The sequence below is a fragment of the Salvelinus namaycush genome, chromosome 38, assembly GCF_016432855.1.
Source record: "Salvelinus namaycush isolate Seneca chromosome 38, SaNama_1.0, whole genome shotgun sequence".
In the NCBI taxonomy this organism is placed as follows: domain Eukaryota; kingdom Metazoa; phylum Chordata; class Actinopteri; order Salmoniformes; family Salmonidae; genus Salvelinus; species Salvelinus namaycush.
In genome coordinates, this window is record NC_052344.1 from 16,702,891 (window position 1) to 16,719,747 (window position 16,857).

The window sequence follows — 16,857 nt, forward strand, 5'->3', positions numbered from 1 at the left end:
GCCAGAACCAGAACATGACCCTGGACTGTGACGGCAGGGCCAAGGGCCTGGGGGCCGACGGCAAGCAGAGGAAGCTATCACCCCTCCGCCTCTCCATCTCCAACAACCAGGTAAGATTTCCCCGGCAACACAACTCACCTCAATCCATGTCTCCATCACACACACACCCTATCACACACACACCCTATCCCCTCATGCTCTCCCCGTCCCCCATCCCCTCACACTCTCCCCGTACCCCATCCCCTCACGCTCTCCCCGTCCCCCATCCATACACGCTCTCCCCGTCCCCCCATCCCCTCGCGCTTTCCCTGTCCCCCTATCCCCTCGCGCTCTCCACGTCCCCACACGCTCCCCCCATCACCACACGCTCACCCGGTCCCGTCCCCATCACCACACGCTCACCCGGTCCCGTCCCCATCACCACACGCTCCCGTCCCCACACGCTCCCGTCCCCGTCACCACACGCTCTCCCCCCGTCCTCCATCACCACACGCTCTCCCCCCGTCCTCCATCGCCACACGCTCTCCCCCCGTCCTCCATCGCCACACGCTCTCCCCCCGTCCTCCATCGCCACACGCTCTCCCCCCGTCCTCCATCGCCACACGCTCTCCCCCCGTCCTCCATCGCCACACGCTCTCCCCCCGTCCTCCATCGCCACACGCTCTCCCCCCGTCCTCCATCGCCACACGCTCTCCCCCCGTCCTCCATCGCCACACGCTCTCCCCCCGTCCTCCATCGCCACCCGCTCCCCCCCCCGTCCTCCATCGCCACACGCTCCCCCCCGTCCTCCATCGCCACACGCTCTCCCCCCGTTCCCCATCGCCACACGCTCCCCCATCGCCACACGCTCCCCCCGTCCCCCTATCTCCTCACGCTCTCCCCGTCCCCCCATCACCACACGCTCTCCCCCGTCCCCCATCACCACATCCCCGTCCCCCTGTCCCCACACGCTCCCCCCTGTCACCACACGCTCACCCGGTCCCGTCCCCCATCACCACACGCTCACCCGGTCCCGTCCCCATCACCACACGCTCCCGCCCCCACACACTCCCGTCCCCGTCACCACACGTTCTCCCCCCGTCCTCCATCGCCACACGCTCTCCCCCCGTTCCCCATCGCCACACGCTCTCCCCCCGTTCCCCATCGCCACACGCTCCCCCATCGCCACACGCTCCCCCATCGCCACACGCTCCCCCATCGCCACACGCTCCCCCCGTCCCCCTATCCCCTCACGCTCTCCCCGTCCCCCTATCCCCTCACGCTCTCCCCGTCCCCCTATCCCCTCACGCTCTCCCCGTCCCCCCATCACCACACGCCCCCCCCCGTCCCCCATCACCACACGCCCCCCCCCCCCCCGTCCCCCATCACCACACGCTCCCCCCGACCCCCATCACCACACGCTCCCCCCATCACCACATCCCCGTCCCCCTGTCCCCACACGCTCCCCCCCCGTCACCCCATCACCACACGCTCACCCGGTCCCGTCCCCCATCACCACACGCTCACCCGGTCCCGTCCCCATCACCACACGCTCACCCGGTCCCGTCCCCATCACCACACGCTCACCCGGTCCCGCCCCCACACGCTCCCGTCCCCGTCACCACACGCTCTCCCCCCGTCCTCCATCACCACACGCTCTCCCCCCGTCCTCCATCACCACACGCTCCCCCCCCCGTCCTCCATCACCACACGCTCTCCCCCCGTCCTCCATCACCACACGCTCTCCCCCCGTCCTCCATCACCACACGCTCCCCCCGTCCCCATCACCACACGCTCCCCCATCGCCACACGCTCTCCCTGTCCCCCATCGCCACACGCTCTCCCTGTCCCCCATCGCCACACGCTCTCCCTGTCCCCCATCGCCACACGCTCTCCCCGTCCCCCATTGCCACACGCTCCCCCCGTCCCCCATCGCCACACGCTCCCCCCGTCGCCACACGCTCACCCGATCCCGTCCCCCATCGCCACACGCTCACCCGGTCCCGTCCCCCATCGCCACACGCTCACCCGGTCCCGTCCCCCATCGCCACACGCTCACCCGGTCCCGTCCCCCATCGCCACACGCTCCCCCCGTCGCCACACGCTCACCCGATCCCGTCCCCCATCGCCACACGCTCACCCGGTCCCGTCCCCCATCGCCACAAGCTCACCCGGTCCCGTCCCCCATCGCCACATGCTCACCCGATCCCGTCCCCCATCGCCACACGCTCACCCGGTCCCGTCCCCCATCGCCACACGCTCCCCCCGTCCCCCATCGCCACACGCTCCCCCCGTCGCCACACGCTCACCCGATCCCGTCCCCATCGCCACACGCTCACCCGATCCCGTCCCCCATCGCCACACGCTCACCCGGTCCCGTCCCCCATCGCCACCCGCTCACCCGGTCCCGTCCCCCATCGCCACACGCTCACCCGGTCCCGTCCCCATCGCCACACGCTCCCGTCCCCGTCACCACACGCTCTCCCCCCGTCCTCCATCACCACACGCTCTCCCCCCGTCCTCCATCACCACACGCTCCCCCCCCCGTCCTCCATCACCACACGCTCTCCCCCCGTCCTCCATCACCACACGCTCTCCCCCCGTCCTCCATCACCACACGCTCCCCCCGTCCCCATCACCACACGCTCCCCCCTCGCCACACGCTCTCCCTGTCCCCCATCGCCACACGCTCTCCCTGTCCCCCATCGCCACACGCTCTCCCTGTCCCCCATCGCCACACGCTCTCCCTGTCCCCCATCGCCACACGCTCTCCCCGTCCCCCATTGCCACACGCTCCCCCCGTCCCCCATCGCCACACGCTCCCCCCGTCGCCACACGCTCACCCGATCCCGTCCCCCATCGCCACACGCTCACCCGGTCCCGTCCCCCATCGCCACACGCTCACCCGGTCCCGTCCCCCATCGCCACACGCTCACCCGGTCCCGTCCCCCATCGCCACACGCTCCCCCCGTCGCCACACGCTCACCCGATCCCGTCCCCCATCGCCACACGCTCACCCGGTCCCGTCCCCCATCGCCACAAGCTCACCCGGTCCCGTCCCCCATCGCCACACGCTCACCCGATCCCGTCCCCCATCGCCACACGCTCACCCGGTCCCGTCCCCCATCGCCACACGCTCCGCCCGTCCCCCATCGCCACACGCTCCCCCCGTCGCCACACGCTCACCCGATCCCGTCCCCATCGCCACACGCTCACCCGATCCCGTCCCCCATCGCCACACGCTCACCCGGTCCCGTCCCCCATCGCCACCCGCTCACCCGGTCCCGTCCCCCATCGCCACCCGCTCACCCGGTCCCGTCCCCCATCGCCACACGCTCACCCGGTCCCGTCCCCATCGCCACACGCTCCCGTCACCACACGCTTCCCCCCCTCGCCATCACAAAGGCAGACTAACTAAATGAAGACTTAAAATTGGATGGCAGTAAGGAGAAATGTCAGCATGTCCTGGTGAACCAGACTCATTGATTGGCATTTCTCCATCACTCTCTCTGTTCAAGATTTCCCCATAGGAGCCTATAAGTTGGCTTTCCCCTTAAAGACCTTTGTTATCATATTTAGCTTGTTTTCCATTTAGTTAGCGTCCAATGTCCATGCGTGTAGCCATTTTTCAATGTTTCTGTTATATTTGCTGCATTTCTGTTTTATTTGTGTTATCCATTAGTAGACTACTTGTATTCCTCTATCATCCATCTTGGTTCCCCCTCTCCCTCTCCCTGGCCCAAAGCCCAGTCCTGCACCCAGCCATCTCTCTCACCATGCCGTGTCTAGCCCTCTAGTGGCAGATGAGACATGCTATCACGCTGTGTCCTCCCTGCTGCAGGAGCTCCTGAACGCACTACTAGGCATCCCTCTACTCAGTGTTACACGCAGAGAGAAAGCTCAGTAAAGCTGAGAAACGCTCAGTGAAACTGAGAGGTACAATCTGAAGCTGTCCAATAAGAAATGTCTGTTTTCCTATTCCATTGCAAAACATTTTGTTGCGTTGTCTAATAACCCCGACCCAGGCCATAGGTCTTATCGGCAAGCATGTTGCTTCTGTGGTAGGGACTGGTAGTTCCCACGATGAGTGATTTTTTTTTTAAGGACTGATCTGAGGGAAGCACACAGAAGCATGGTTTATGGAGACTGGTTAGACTGATGTATGGTCTACAACAGGCCTGGGCAACTCCAGTCCTCTGGGGCCTGATTGGTGTCTTTCCCCAGCTAACACACCTGACTCCAATAATCACCTAATCATGATCTTCAGTTTAGAATGGAATTAGTTTAAATCAGGTGTGTTTGCTAGGGATGGGGAAAAGGTGTGACACCAATCAGGCCCCCGAGGACTGGAGTTTCCCAGGCCTGGTCTAGAATGAGGAACGGTGAAGAGAGGCTCTGATGAAGTGCGAGGCATCTCTATCGGAACAACACGCACAAACCATGAACTGAACACGCTGAATAGGGAAGCTGTCCACATCTGTCATTGTGCGCAAACAGACCTTTGTGTGACCACAAGAGCCACAACTTGACATATGACCGGGTAGTTGTTGGTTACAGGGTAGTTGTTGGGAGTGGGCTCAAAACAATGTATCACAAGGCACTACAGAAGTGAGCCTGGTCTCTCGCTCTTCTTTGATAAGGGGTACGATTGCGGTGATTGCGTTTCGATGTTATTCTGACTGCCTAGGACCGAATACAAGCTCTGAGCAAGTTTGTGGCCAGACAAACCCACCACGTCCCCAGTCAGTGCCCCCAACTGTCACTCTCCCCCCCCTCCCCACCTACCACCTCACTGCTCTAGACCCTCTAGTCTGTAGCCAGACTGCCTGTGGTTGGTCAGTGCCATGATAAAGCACCTCTCCCCCTCTAACAGGATCCTACAGAGTTAGAGGGTGTAGAAGACCAGCCTGATAACTCCGTTAGCAGTGAAGTAGAGATGGAGTCAGAGGAGACCATTGCAGAGAGAAAGAGGAAGATGGTAAGTTCTGTGAGCCAGGGCTGCAGCGCGCCCTGCTGTGTGCAGCCCATAACCCCCCCATAGTAAAAAGCTCATCCTTGCTGGTATGGGTCACTGTTTATGTGGTGGTGGTTTCCCCCACAACCCCCCCTCACCTCCCTGCTTCTGCTGCTGTCTCTGCCTCATCCTGTTGCTGTGTAGTCTAGCCCGCGGGGTCCCCCCCGCTCTCTGTCGCTCACTCACTTCCTCTGGCAGAGCCCTCAAACACTGAGGCTCTGTGTTTTGGTCATCATTATACATTATACATATTTTCCTCATTTATTTAATAGTTAATTTGCTAAACCATCACACATTGCACCATTCTGGGCCCTCCAGAGCCACAGGCCCCCCTACCCCCTCCTCCTCCTCTAATTAGCTGAGTTAATAAGAGCCCTAGCCTCAACACACGTAAGTACTGGAATTCTCCCTGTGTGTCTGAGTATGAGCCTCACGTACAGAATTGGCCAACTGTTTTGAAATGACCAATTAATCTCCTCTCCCCTGCTAACGAGCTCTGGTGACCTAGAGTTGGGCTCACACACTCTGGCACGCTCTCCCTCTGTCATATACACACACACACACTCTGGAAATTACCCTGCTGTCAGCTCCCTTTCACACGACGAGGCCCAAGGTGTAAAGCGCTGACTCATCGTTCTGGCCAATGGACTGGCTCTCTCTCTGCTAAATAGCCCTGAGCGAGAGAGAAGGGGGTGAGGGTGAGCTGGGCGCGACTTCTCTGTTGCCATGGCCTTATTGAGTCTGGGACATCCAATAGCCTGCCTCCCTCCAGGGGAAGCTGCAAGCTGGTCCAGGAGGAGGAACCCCCCTCTACTGTGGAAGAAAGAGCTTCTGGATTCACTGTCGTCCTCTGACGTAACAGTCACCCTCTGGTCTGGTGTATGTATGGTGTTCAACCACCCATCCACAACAATGCCCTGTCTGCATGGGCTCTTAACACTGGTGATGTCTGTGTGTGTTAGGCATGGTATGTCTCCCACACTCATGTTAAAGATCCGGTTTGGTGCCAGGGATACAGGCACGGCATGGAACACACAGTTAATATGTTGGTTGCACTAAGGTCCGGTTTTGGGTGTTGCAGATGATATGTAGTTGCTTGTCATCAACCTTGGTGAAAGTTGGTGATTGGGTTGGTTGCTAATGTCTTCGTTTTCTTTCCATGTGTCGTGGGTTCAGTATGTGGTTAATGACACTGTGGTGAGGTGGTGAACATGTGGCTGAGTTCCAGTGGTGGTGGGTTGTGTTGAAATCACTGTTCATTCATTCAGCCCAAATAAAGTCTTCCTACTGGATATACTGGTGTAAGCAGACAAGGTGAAGAAGCCCTGACTGGACATGTGTCTACAGGCATAAGGCAGCCATTCTCCCTATCTGCCCCCCTCTTCTCTCCCCTCCTTCATAACCTTGTAGTGGCCAGGTCACCTCTCCACACCCCCACCTGTCTCAGAGGATCCCTGAGGGTCGGCGACACACTGAAGCCCCTAGAGTGGGGAACCGTGGTGGTGTGTGTATGTTCTATGTGTGTTATTAGGGGGGGCCGGGCCTCTTGTCTTCTAAACCAGGCTGTCTCTCTGTAAACCATTCAGGCCAGCCCAGCGGAGGAGTCCCATCTGCAAGGCGTGGGGGCCTCCAGCTGTCTGGGACTGAGTAAACCGGAGGTAAACCTGACGCACCAACCCCCACCCACCCCCAAACATACCCCCGCCTGCCTGCCTTCCCCTCCACCTCATAGGGGGCCCCACTAACTGACAAACATACTAACCCCCCCCCCCCCCCCCCCCCCCCCCCCACCTCCATCTTCTCTCCACTGACCGGCCCTGTGGCAGACCCCAGTGTGTCTCTGCTACTGGGGGTGGTAAAACTAGTCTGGTGGAGGCAGCCGTGGTGTTATAAACCACACACCCTGAATGGTTTGGTAAGGGCTAATGTTACGTTCCCACCTCCCAGCACCTCCCAGTTCCAGTTAGTTTGGTCTCTCACATCAACAGGGTTTTTACTTGTTCTATCTCCATTGGTTTTTTTCCTCCACTGGAAGGGGAAATGGTGGTCCTTTTTCTCTGTCGTTCTGCGCCGCCGCTGTTTCTTTCTCTGCCAGCTAGCTATTCAGACTGCCTCTTGCCTGTCCTGTGTTGCGATAACGTGTCCCTCCCCCTCTAGGCCCAGGAGACTAGGCCACGTGGACTAAAGCTTACCACTCTGTCCTCTCCTCTACAGACCCGTGAAGAGAGGAAGATGGAGGCCATCCTGCAGGCCTTTGCCCGCATGGAGAAGAGGGAGAAGAGGCGGGAGCAGGCCCTGGAGAAGATTGGCACCAAGTCAGAAGGGGGCATCAAGGAGGAGCCCCCTGCCACCCCCGAGGCCGACATGCAGTCTCCTGGTATCATGACGGTAAGTGATAGTTGACTCAACATGTTCTTTATGCCTGCACTCTCTCTGACACATTGGTTCCACCAGGTCGTTAGTATAAAAGAGGATGTTGTCAATAATCTGAAGGGTTAGCTGAAGGTGACTATAAACCCATCCAAAACTATGCTACTGTACTCTATCCTAACCCTGTCTCTCCCAGCCTCTGCTAGAGGTGAAGGAGGAGCCGGGTCTCAACAAGCCCACGCCGGCCAAGCTGCGAGGCAGCAAGCAGAGGAAGAGCTTCTCGCGGAGCCGCACCCACATCGGGCAGCAGAGGCGGCGAGCACGCACCATCAGCACCTGCTCTGACATACCTCCCGGTTCGCCCGGGGAACTCCTGGACCCCCTGGCCAATGATAGCCCAGACGTAGAGGCCTCCAGGGACCCCGAACCAGAGGCCCTCTCCTCCCATGCCCCCGACACCAGCCCCCCTTACAGTGGCTCCCCGGCCCCTGACAGAAACCGCTCCGGGCAGAAGTACCCTAAAACTAAAAAGGTACCCTAGCCATGGCTCAGTGCTCACCCCTAAACACGACTAGTCACTATTCTATTTAGACTAATAGGAATGTTCTATTCCTTCTAGTGAAATGTCACTCAATACTATAATTAAATGCAGTGTGCTTCTGACTAAAGCTCTCTCTCTCTTTGTCTCTCTACAGCACTTAGTGAGTGAGTGGTGCGTCGACAAGCAGGAGCGATCATTGCGGACCCCAGAGCCGGTCCTGGAGAGGCCCCTGAGAATCAGCAGCGACCCTGAGGTGCTGGCCACCCAGCTCAATGCCCTGCCCGGCATGGGCCCCAGCCCGCACGTCTACAGCACGCCTAAACACTACGTCCGCTTCTCCTCGCCCTTCCTGGCCAACCGCAGCCCCACCACCCCTGGGGTGCCCACCGGACGCCGGCGTTCCCGCGAGCTGCCCGACACGCCGCCCACCTCAGGCTCCTGCAAGAAGGTATGTTGTTCACCACCTCAGGGGAATGGAGAGAGTGTTAGCTGTCAGGTATAGCTGCAGGGTAGAAAAACAGACTGACGGGGTTAACCGGCAGAGGGACAGACTGACGGGGTTAACCGGCAGAGGGACAGACTGACGGGGTTAACCGGCAGAGGGACAGACTGACGGGGTTAACCGGCAGAGGGACAGACTGACGGGGTTAACCGGCAGAGGGACAGACTGACGGGGTTAACCGGCAGAGGGACAGACTGACGGGGTTAACCGGCAGAGGGACAGACTGACGGGGTTAACCGTATTATTGTCAGTAACAGAGACTTAGGTTTTCTAAGATGTAGCTGCCTTGGAGATCAGTGAACGTGATTTGTGTTTGTGGTTGACATGTCTTAAGTCCTCTCCCTCCCTGTCTTCTCCCCACAGCGCTGGCTGAAGCAGGCTCTAGAGGAGGAGACCACCACCCCTCCACCCAGCAGCGGCCGGCCCACCCTGGTCATGCCTAGTGAGGGCCCTCTCAGCCCCCCTATCAACGGGGACTCTGACAGCCCCCTCCCCTACAACGGCAGCTGCACCTTACCAGGTGAGGACTCTGGTGAGGACTCAGGAATGTGTTTCTCATCACTTAGAAGGACCATAAGTCTTGTATGCAAGACTTGTCTGTTTCTTTGCATGTGAGTAACCCTTCCTTTCCTTCCTTTCTCTGTGTGTGTGTGTGATAGAGTTGCCCACTCCTCTGAAGAAGCGGCGCCTGGGTCTGTGTCCGCTGGACGCCTGCATGTCAGAGAGCTCCACCCCCTACGGCTCTCCCTGCGCCACGCCAACCCGGGCCGACCTATCAGAGACGCCGGGTACACCCCTGCTGCTGGCCACGCCACCCCGCATCACCCGTACGGAGGAGCCGAGCCCCGAGCCTCTACCTAGCACCCCCACACACACACTCAGTGCCCCGCAGGAAGTAAGACACACACTCTCACCTACAAACACACACACACTCATAGAGGGAAGTGAACGATGTGTTAATATCTCTGTTCCTGTGTCCACAGAGCGAGTCTTCCCTGGACAGCTCACCGGAGGGCAGTCGCAGACCCAGCCCCCAAGAGGCTGAGTGGCCACCTTCGCTGCTCTCCTCCCCCTGTGTAGTGGTCAGGGCTCCCAGTCTGGACGTGTTGCCCCCCCACGAGGCCAAGACCAGCGCCCCCCAGAGCCCCCAGCCCCCCACCGCCGAGTCCCAGGACTGTGTGGGAGAGGAGGGGCCAGAGACAGGGGCCGAGGGCAGCAGCGAGGCCCCCTCCTCCACAGACACAGCCTCTTCCTCCCTCCTCCCCCCCTGGATGAAGAGTCCAGAGAGAGTGGGTCTGTCAGGGCCAGGGGGTCTGTCCTTCTCCCCCATCAACTCTAACCTGAGGGACCTTACCCCCTCACACACCCTGGAGCCCATCTTGGCCTTCAGGCCTGAGGCGGTGGCTGTGGCTGGGGCTGGTGTTGTGACAGTGACAGTACCAGTACCCTTGGCAGCAGGACCCTTCACAGAGGCTGCAGGGTCTCTCTTCTACCCCTGCCCTGAGGAGGGGGGAACCCTGGCCTTCTCTCGTTCACTAAGTGGAGACAGCACCGGAGAGGGAGGGTCAGGACAGAATCCCCCACAGAAGAAAAAGGTGAGTTGCTATATTCTCTATTCAGCCTGCCCATTCACGCTGTGTTACGGTTCCTGGACTGATAAAGGTATGTCTGTTTTCGTGTGATGTCATGTGTTTTCCCAGGTGTCTTTGCTGGAGTACAGGAAACGTCAGCGTGAGGCGCGGCGCAGCGGCTCCAAAATGGAATGCGGCTCGCCTGTCTCTACAACACCTACCCTGGTGGAGATGTTCCCTCTGCCCATGGAGACCACCCAAGAGCCTCCACCCCTGGCTCCGGCCCAAGCTCCAGTGGCCCCTGCTGCAGTGGCCCCCACCCCGCCTGAGTCAAATACCCCCCAGCCCAGCGAGGACACAGAGCCCCCCGTCGAGGGGGAGAGAGAGGAGGGAGAGGGACAGTGGACCTCGTCCACCTCGGTGGAGCAGGCAAGAGAGCGTGGCTACCACAGAGCCCTGTCGCTTAGTGACCACAGCAAGGACAAAGGTACACACACACACACACACACCACTTGGACATAACTTCTTTCCTGATGATAGTTTAATTGTAATAATGTGTGCTTGTTACAGATGGAGAGACCGAGGGCAGTGAGGCCCCAGTCAGAGATTGTTCATCTCCTAGCCTGCAGAGGACCCCAACCCACACGGTAAGAAACATTCTGCTTTCTGGCTCCAACAGTAGTGTGAAGTACATGCTGCTGCCAAACACAGCCATCACACAGCCTATAGTGTAGGCCAGGGGTCGGCAACAGGCCAAAACCATCAATGTTTTGATTTTAGTTTTTGGCTTGTAAAATTCGGCAAAAAATGTGTTTAATTCAGGAAATCTGTTCTCAAGTATTCCCACAAAGAATAAGAGATGTGATGGTGTCTCAATGTAATCAAGGTATGACATGATTGTTATTTTCAAATACAACTTCTTTTTGTAGTCAGTTTGTAGTGTGCGCCCCAACCATTCGTTCCAACAAAGATCCTCCCGCGGCTGAATGTAGTTGCCTACCCCTGATGTAGGCTGTTATTGTTCATGACTTACCCGTTCCCTCGCTCAGTCTCTCTCTCCTCCCTAGCCGTGTTCTCCTGGCCCCAGCAGCCCGTCCCAGCCTGGCAGTCGCCCAGTGAAGGAGGAGGAGAATGACAGCCGGCCTCGGACCCCCTCCCAGGCCACCCCACAGCAGCCCAGCAAGCCTGCCGTACCCAAGACAGCCCACCTGACCCCCACCAAGCTGCACCCTGCTGCCCCCTACCCTGCCCCCTCACTCCTCCACTCCCCCAACCCCCAGGCCCAGGGCTCCCCTTACCGCAGCCAGATGGCCTTCCTCTTTGCTCCTCCTCAGTCCCAGCCACAGGCTCAACCAGGGCTGCCCCCCTTCTCCCAGTACAGCCCACAGTCCGCTCCGCCTCCCCCTCCTCCACCAGCACCTCCAGCCTCAGCGGCCTACTTCCCCAGCCAGTCAGCCTCCGCCGTGGGATCCTTCCCTGGGTTCAAGCCTACCGTGACGTCCCCATTCCCCCCTGGAGCCCAGCCCCTCCTGCAGACTCTTCCTCACCACGCCCTGCACTACCAGAGCTCTACCACTCCCCCTCCTCCACCCCCTCCCCCACCACAACACCCTGGGCCCGGCCCGGCCCTGCTGCACGTTAACCTGCAGCCTCCTCCTGTCCAGCAGCACCAGCTCCTCCTGACCACAGCCCCCCAGTCCTCCCTCCCTCCCCCTCCGCCCCCTCCACCACAGGGCCAGACCCACCAGCTGCAGCAGCCCAGTGCCAGCACCCTCCTGTCACTCAACCAGGGCCTGCCTCTTCCTCCACCCCCCCATTCTGCCTCCTCCACCAGTGTCCCCATGCAAGTGCAGCCCCCTCACCACTTTCAGAACTTGGGGGGCTTTCCAACCCCGCTGATGCACACCGGCGGCACAGCTAACCCCTCTGTGCCCCCCTCCACCTACCCCCCGCCCCACCAGCAGACTGGACTGCCCCCCCCTCCTCCCCCTCCCCAGCAGCAGACTCAGCCGGCCCAGGCCGTGCCCACCACCACTCAGATGCCCAGCGGAACACGTTGGCACTGACCGCCTCCATGCAGGCCTCCCCCTTGGCCCTGCCAGCCCCTGTGAACTCACTCTGAGAGGAGCTTGACGACAGCGGAACACAACAAGCAACAAAAGCTGTAAATATTTTCTATGTACCTGAACACATGGCCAATGGAAAAACAGGAGAAGGTGGGATAAAGGGGTGCTTTTTAAAGGACAAACTGAAAACAAGGACTGTGAAACAATCTTATTAAGAGACTTTGTGTCTGAAATGAAGATGGACGATTCCCCCGGTGCTCATCCCACTCTCTCCGACGTCCCTCCTTCCGTTTTCTTTTGAATTTCCCTCCTGTGGCGGAGAGAGTGCCTGACCGCCTGACCGTCTGTCTGTTTTGGACTTCTATTGTACGGTCCCGCACTTTCTGTATCAATGTACATTCCAGCCTCCACCCCCCTTCGTCAGTTAGTCCGCCTTTCACTTCTTCCTCTCTTTGTCTATTGTCTGCTCTTCTACACCGTTTATTTGTTTTATCTAGTGGCTCATTATAGCAAACAGAAAGCTTTTTGTATAGAGAAAAAATACAGAGTTATTATTTTTATTCCTCTGTGTAACAAATATCTGTGCACCGCTGCAGTGATTCAGAAAATGTTCTTCTGGGAGACCGCTTCACTGCCCCAGCAGGCTGCACTCGTGTGTGTGTGTGTGTGTGTGTGTGTGTGTGTGTGTGTGTGTGTGTGTGTGTGTGTGTGTGTGTGTGTGTGTGTGTGTGTGTGTGTGTGTGTGTGTGTGTGTGTGTGTGTGTGTGTGTGTGTGTGTGTGTGTGTGTGTGTGTGTGTGTGTGTATGGACTGTATGTGTGTGTCTGTCTGTCCTGTGTGTCAGTGGGAGAAAGGGAAGTGATAGAAAGTAAGAGTGATAGCGTGAAACGAGTGCAGTAGTCTTCTGAGGTAGCCAGAGTGAGGTCTCACCCGTAGGTAGGACGTTAGCGGTTTATTTTTGAATATCAATGGTTATTTGTAGAAATTGTAATTTAATGTATAGGTGGTTACTCCAGCTTTCTCCGGAAACAGGTTGTATATATTTGCTTCTTTTCTTTCCTATGCTTGTACAATTGGCTCCCATCCCATTTTGGAATCTGGTTGTAAATACGAGCGCTCTTCTTGGCAAAGATGAATGTTTCTGTGACAATAGCACTTTTTATTTAGTTTTTCCTCTCTGGACTATTCAGTGTAGTCTTTATTATTATGTGTGTGTGTGTGAGTGAGTATGTTTGTGCAGAGGAGAGAGACTCAAACACTGCACTGGTTGGCTATTTTCATGGTTCATTATAATAAATCACTGTAATGACAGTTTTATACCACTGGTGGTGTTGTGTGTCTGTCTGTATGTTCTGTCTGTCTGGGAGAAGGAAGGCTGATATGTTGGCATCACTTTCAAACGGTTTAACGGATTCCTCCTACCTGACGCGTGGTCCTTGTTATCCGGGATCCTTGGGACGTCCCTATTCCGTTGAAGTTAACGTTGAAAATGGTCAAGGAACGGGTTAGGTAAGAATTATGGTTAAGTTCAGGGTAGGGATGTCCCAAGGAACCCCGGATAGCACTAACCTACCTGACAGGCCACCGGCAAGCTGCCTGTCGCCTCCTAATAAAACTCCTGTGAAAAGTCGTGGTTGGATGCTGTCGGACAACTTCACCATATCATGGAACCATAGAGACCTGAACCATCTTCAGCATGTCCCCTGAGAATTCCTTTACAGAGTTGATTACCTTTCAGGTTTAAGGAATGTGTACCATCATGCCAGAAACAGATATGTCCATTAATGAATATTTCTTTAGTGGTTGCCTCCCATCTTATCACAACAGATTGTAGACAGTTCCATCAGGAGAGCAATACTAACTGCATCTAATGAGCGCCTGCCTCTCTTCCTGACGGGTGCATGTTGGTTAGTGGTAGTTTATCACTGGTAAGCAGATGGTGCGACACCTCTCTTTTGATCTGGGATGCTGTGTCCATATCAATGCGGACACTCCGGTCTTGATGAACATCAATGATTAAGCAGGCTCTTCATGGTTACAAGTGCTCTCCTGTCCCCGTTATGCATGACTAACCAGCACAAATGAGCTTCACAACAACACACCACTCCTGGTTTTGGGAGTGTCTCTCCCATGTTCACAAGGAGAGAATCCACAGTTCAGGGACATGTGGTCTGGAGAGGACATGTGGTCTGGAGATACGTGTTTGATGAGAAGTCTGCAGTTCAATGCCTGGCCCGGTTCGTTTTGCATGGCCCGGTGCCCCGGGTGGGTGGAGTTTGCATATTTCAGACCATTTCATTGGTCCTTAAGTGAATTCTCCACCCACCCGGGGCACCGGGCCATGCAAAACGAAATGGTCCAATCAGCATAGGGCTATAAGGGTTGTTCAAGTAAGTGCTCTTGGGTTGTGTGTAGTTAATTGTTCCAAGAAAGAAGTGCGTTTTCAACGTCATTTCTCTGAAGTGAAACTAAAACACACAGTAAGTTGTGCATGAGACCAAACTCCCCAGATCTTTCGAAAACTGTTAGTGAAATTCAGTCTCCTATTTCTTTGGACCTCTTTTAACCGCACTAACAGAAAGAACAACACAAATCGTATCCACAAACACATTCGGGTGAGTAGAGAGATTAACATGGACATTTGAAGATCAGCTCTAAATGTAAGTGTATTCTCCTTTTTTTCTGTGCTACAGTAGGCCAAAGTTAGCTATCAAGAGCTGACTGATTCCAATAAATGTTTTATGGTTTTACCTTGGTCTCTGTCTAGATATGGTGTCCTCCAGCAGTCTCCTGTCTGAAGAGCAGTTCCTGTGTTCTATCTGTCTGGATGTGTTCACTGAGCCAGTCTCTATTCCATGTGGACACAACTTCTGCATGGCCTGTATCAGGAAGTACTGGGATGGCAATGATGTGCCAGTGTCCCGTGTGTAAAAAAAAAAAAAAAAAACATTTTATAGGAGACCAGATCTGTTCATCAATACAATCATTTCTGAGATGGCTGCTCAGTTCAGGAAATCTGTTCAAGTGAAAGCCACCAGCAGCTCTGACCAACTCCCTGCCAAATCTGGAGAAGTCTGCTGTGACATCTGCACTGGGATGAGATGAAGCTCAAGGCCCTGAAGTCCTGCCTAGTGTGTCAGACCTCTTCCTGTGAGCCTCATCAGAGAATCGCAGCCTTAAAGAGACACAAGCTGATCAACACTGTGGAGAACCTGGTAGACAGGATGTGTAAGAAGCATGACAGACTCCTGGAGCTGTTCTGTAGGAGTGATCAGATGTCTGTCTGTGTGTCAGACCTGCACTGAGGCAGACCACAAGACTCACAACACAGTCCCTCTAGAGGAAGAGTATGGAGAGAAGATGGCTGAACTGGGGAAGATGATGGCAGAAGTACAGCAGATGATGCATGCAAGATCTAGAAAGGTTAATGGGATCAAACACTCTGTAGAGCTCAGCAAGAGAGTTGCAGAGAGAAAGATATTAGACAGTGTGCAGGTATTCACTGCTCTGGTGCGCTCCATTGAGAGAAGTCAGGCTGAGCTCATTGAGGTGGTCAAAGAGAAGCATAAAAAAGCAGAGAGGCAGGCTGAAGGGCTCATTAGAGAGCTGGAGCAGGAAATGAATGAGCTACAGAGGAACAGCTCTCACACACTGAGGACCACCTCCTCCAGAGCTTCCCATCTCTGCAGTGGATGTGACTCTGGACCCTGATACGGCAAACCCCTATATCATCCTGTCTACAAGTGGGAAAGAAATGAGATATCAACAGAAACAACAAGAGCTCCTTGACAACCCAAAAAGGTTTTCCACTCGTCCCTGTGTCCTTGGAAATAAATGTGTCTCCTCAGGAAGATTTTACTGAGGTGACTGTTAAGGGAAAGACTAAGTGGGATTTAGGAGTGGCCAGAGAGTCCATCAACAGGAAGGGAAATATCACACTGAGCCCTAAGGATGGATACTGGACTGTGGCACTGAGGGAGAGGTATAAGTACCTAGCCTGTACCTCCCCACCTGTCCTCCTCTCCCTGAGAGAGAAGCCCCAGAAGGTGGGGGTGTTTGTGGATTATGAGGAGGGTCAGGTCTCCTTTTATGATGTAGAGGCCAGGTCTCACATCTATTCTTTCACTGACTGCGCCTTCGCTAAGAAACTATATCCATACTTAGGACCTTGTGCTAATTTTGGGGATGAAAACTCTGCTCTTCTGATTATCTCTCCTGTCAATCACACAGACTGAGGATAACGTTTTGACATTGCAGATGTGTGGAGATGTTACCGAACATAATGGTATCCTGACATATACTCAGCATGGACCTTGATTCCATTAAGTTTAAAATACTGCACTTTGCATTAACATCACAAGAATCACATATATATATTTTTTTTAAACCCTGCAAATATTTTGCTTAATAGATGAAATTGTTCATCTCTTCTATGTGGTCATTTCTTACCTGTACATATACATAATGTGTGTTTGTGATAATGTCGTGCTGATGTGACTGTATTGTGATTTATTTCATGTCATCTCTGATATCAATGATTTAGCAGCCTCTTCATGGTTACAAGTGCTCTCCTGTCCCCATCATGCATGGGGACAAAGCTTTACAACACAACTATATTTTGAAGTGCCTTTCTCGTGTTGTTTGTTCTGTCTTTGATTGTAACACAAAAACTCCTCACATGTCATTCGATTTGAAAGAAACACCATTAAAGAAACACAAAAGCAGTGAGAATGTTTTAAAGTTTATTTACTTCCCCCCCTGTTTTGACCCTCTAAAGTGTTTTGTATTCTTAGGGTAATATTTACATGTATTTAT

General features: G+C 55.5%; 1 protein-coding gene across 9 annotated transcripts in view; it reads left to right on the forward strand.

Moving 5' to 3' along the window:
- Positions 1 to 12,573, forward strand: part of kmt2e (lysine (K)-specific methyltransferase 2E) — a 39,831-nt gene extending 27,258 nt beyond the window's left edge. For 5 of the 9 annotated variants that reach the window (XM_038977735.1, XM_038977738.1, XM_038977737.1 and 2 more), the window contains exons 11-22: positions 1 to 110; positions 4,853 to 4,957; positions 6,580 to 6,651; positions 7,208 to 7,381; positions 7,560 to 7,895; positions 8,059 to 8,352; positions 8,770 to 8,926; positions 9,066 to 9,301; positions 9,390 to 10,001; positions 10,107 to 10,464; positions 10,548 to 10,624; positions 11,045 to 12,573. The exon at positions 1 to 110 is cut by the window's left edge and continues 158 nt beyond it. In XM_038977735.1, coding sequence (XP_038833663.1) covers positions 1 to 110; positions 4,853 to 4,957; positions 6,580 to 6,651; positions 7,208 to 7,381; positions 7,560 to 7,895; positions 8,059 to 8,352; positions 8,770 to 8,926; positions 9,066 to 9,301; positions 9,390 to 10,001; positions 10,107 to 10,464; positions 10,548 to 10,624; positions 11,045 to 12,043 — 3,530 coding nt within the window. In that variant the 3' untranslated portion in view covers positions 12,044 to 12,573. The remainder of the gene's footprint in view (positions 111 to 4,852; positions 4,958 to 6,579; positions 6,652 to 7,207; positions 7,382 to 7,559; positions 7,896 to 8,058; positions 8,353 to 8,769; positions 8,927 to 9,065; positions 9,302 to 9,389; positions 10,002 to 10,106; positions 10,465 to 10,547; positions 10,625 to 11,044) is intronic. The other 4 variants (XM_038977741.1, XM_038977742.1, XM_038977743.1 and 1 more) reach the window with 3 other exon arrangements.
- Positions 12,574 to 16,857: the final 4,284 nt, after the last annotated feature.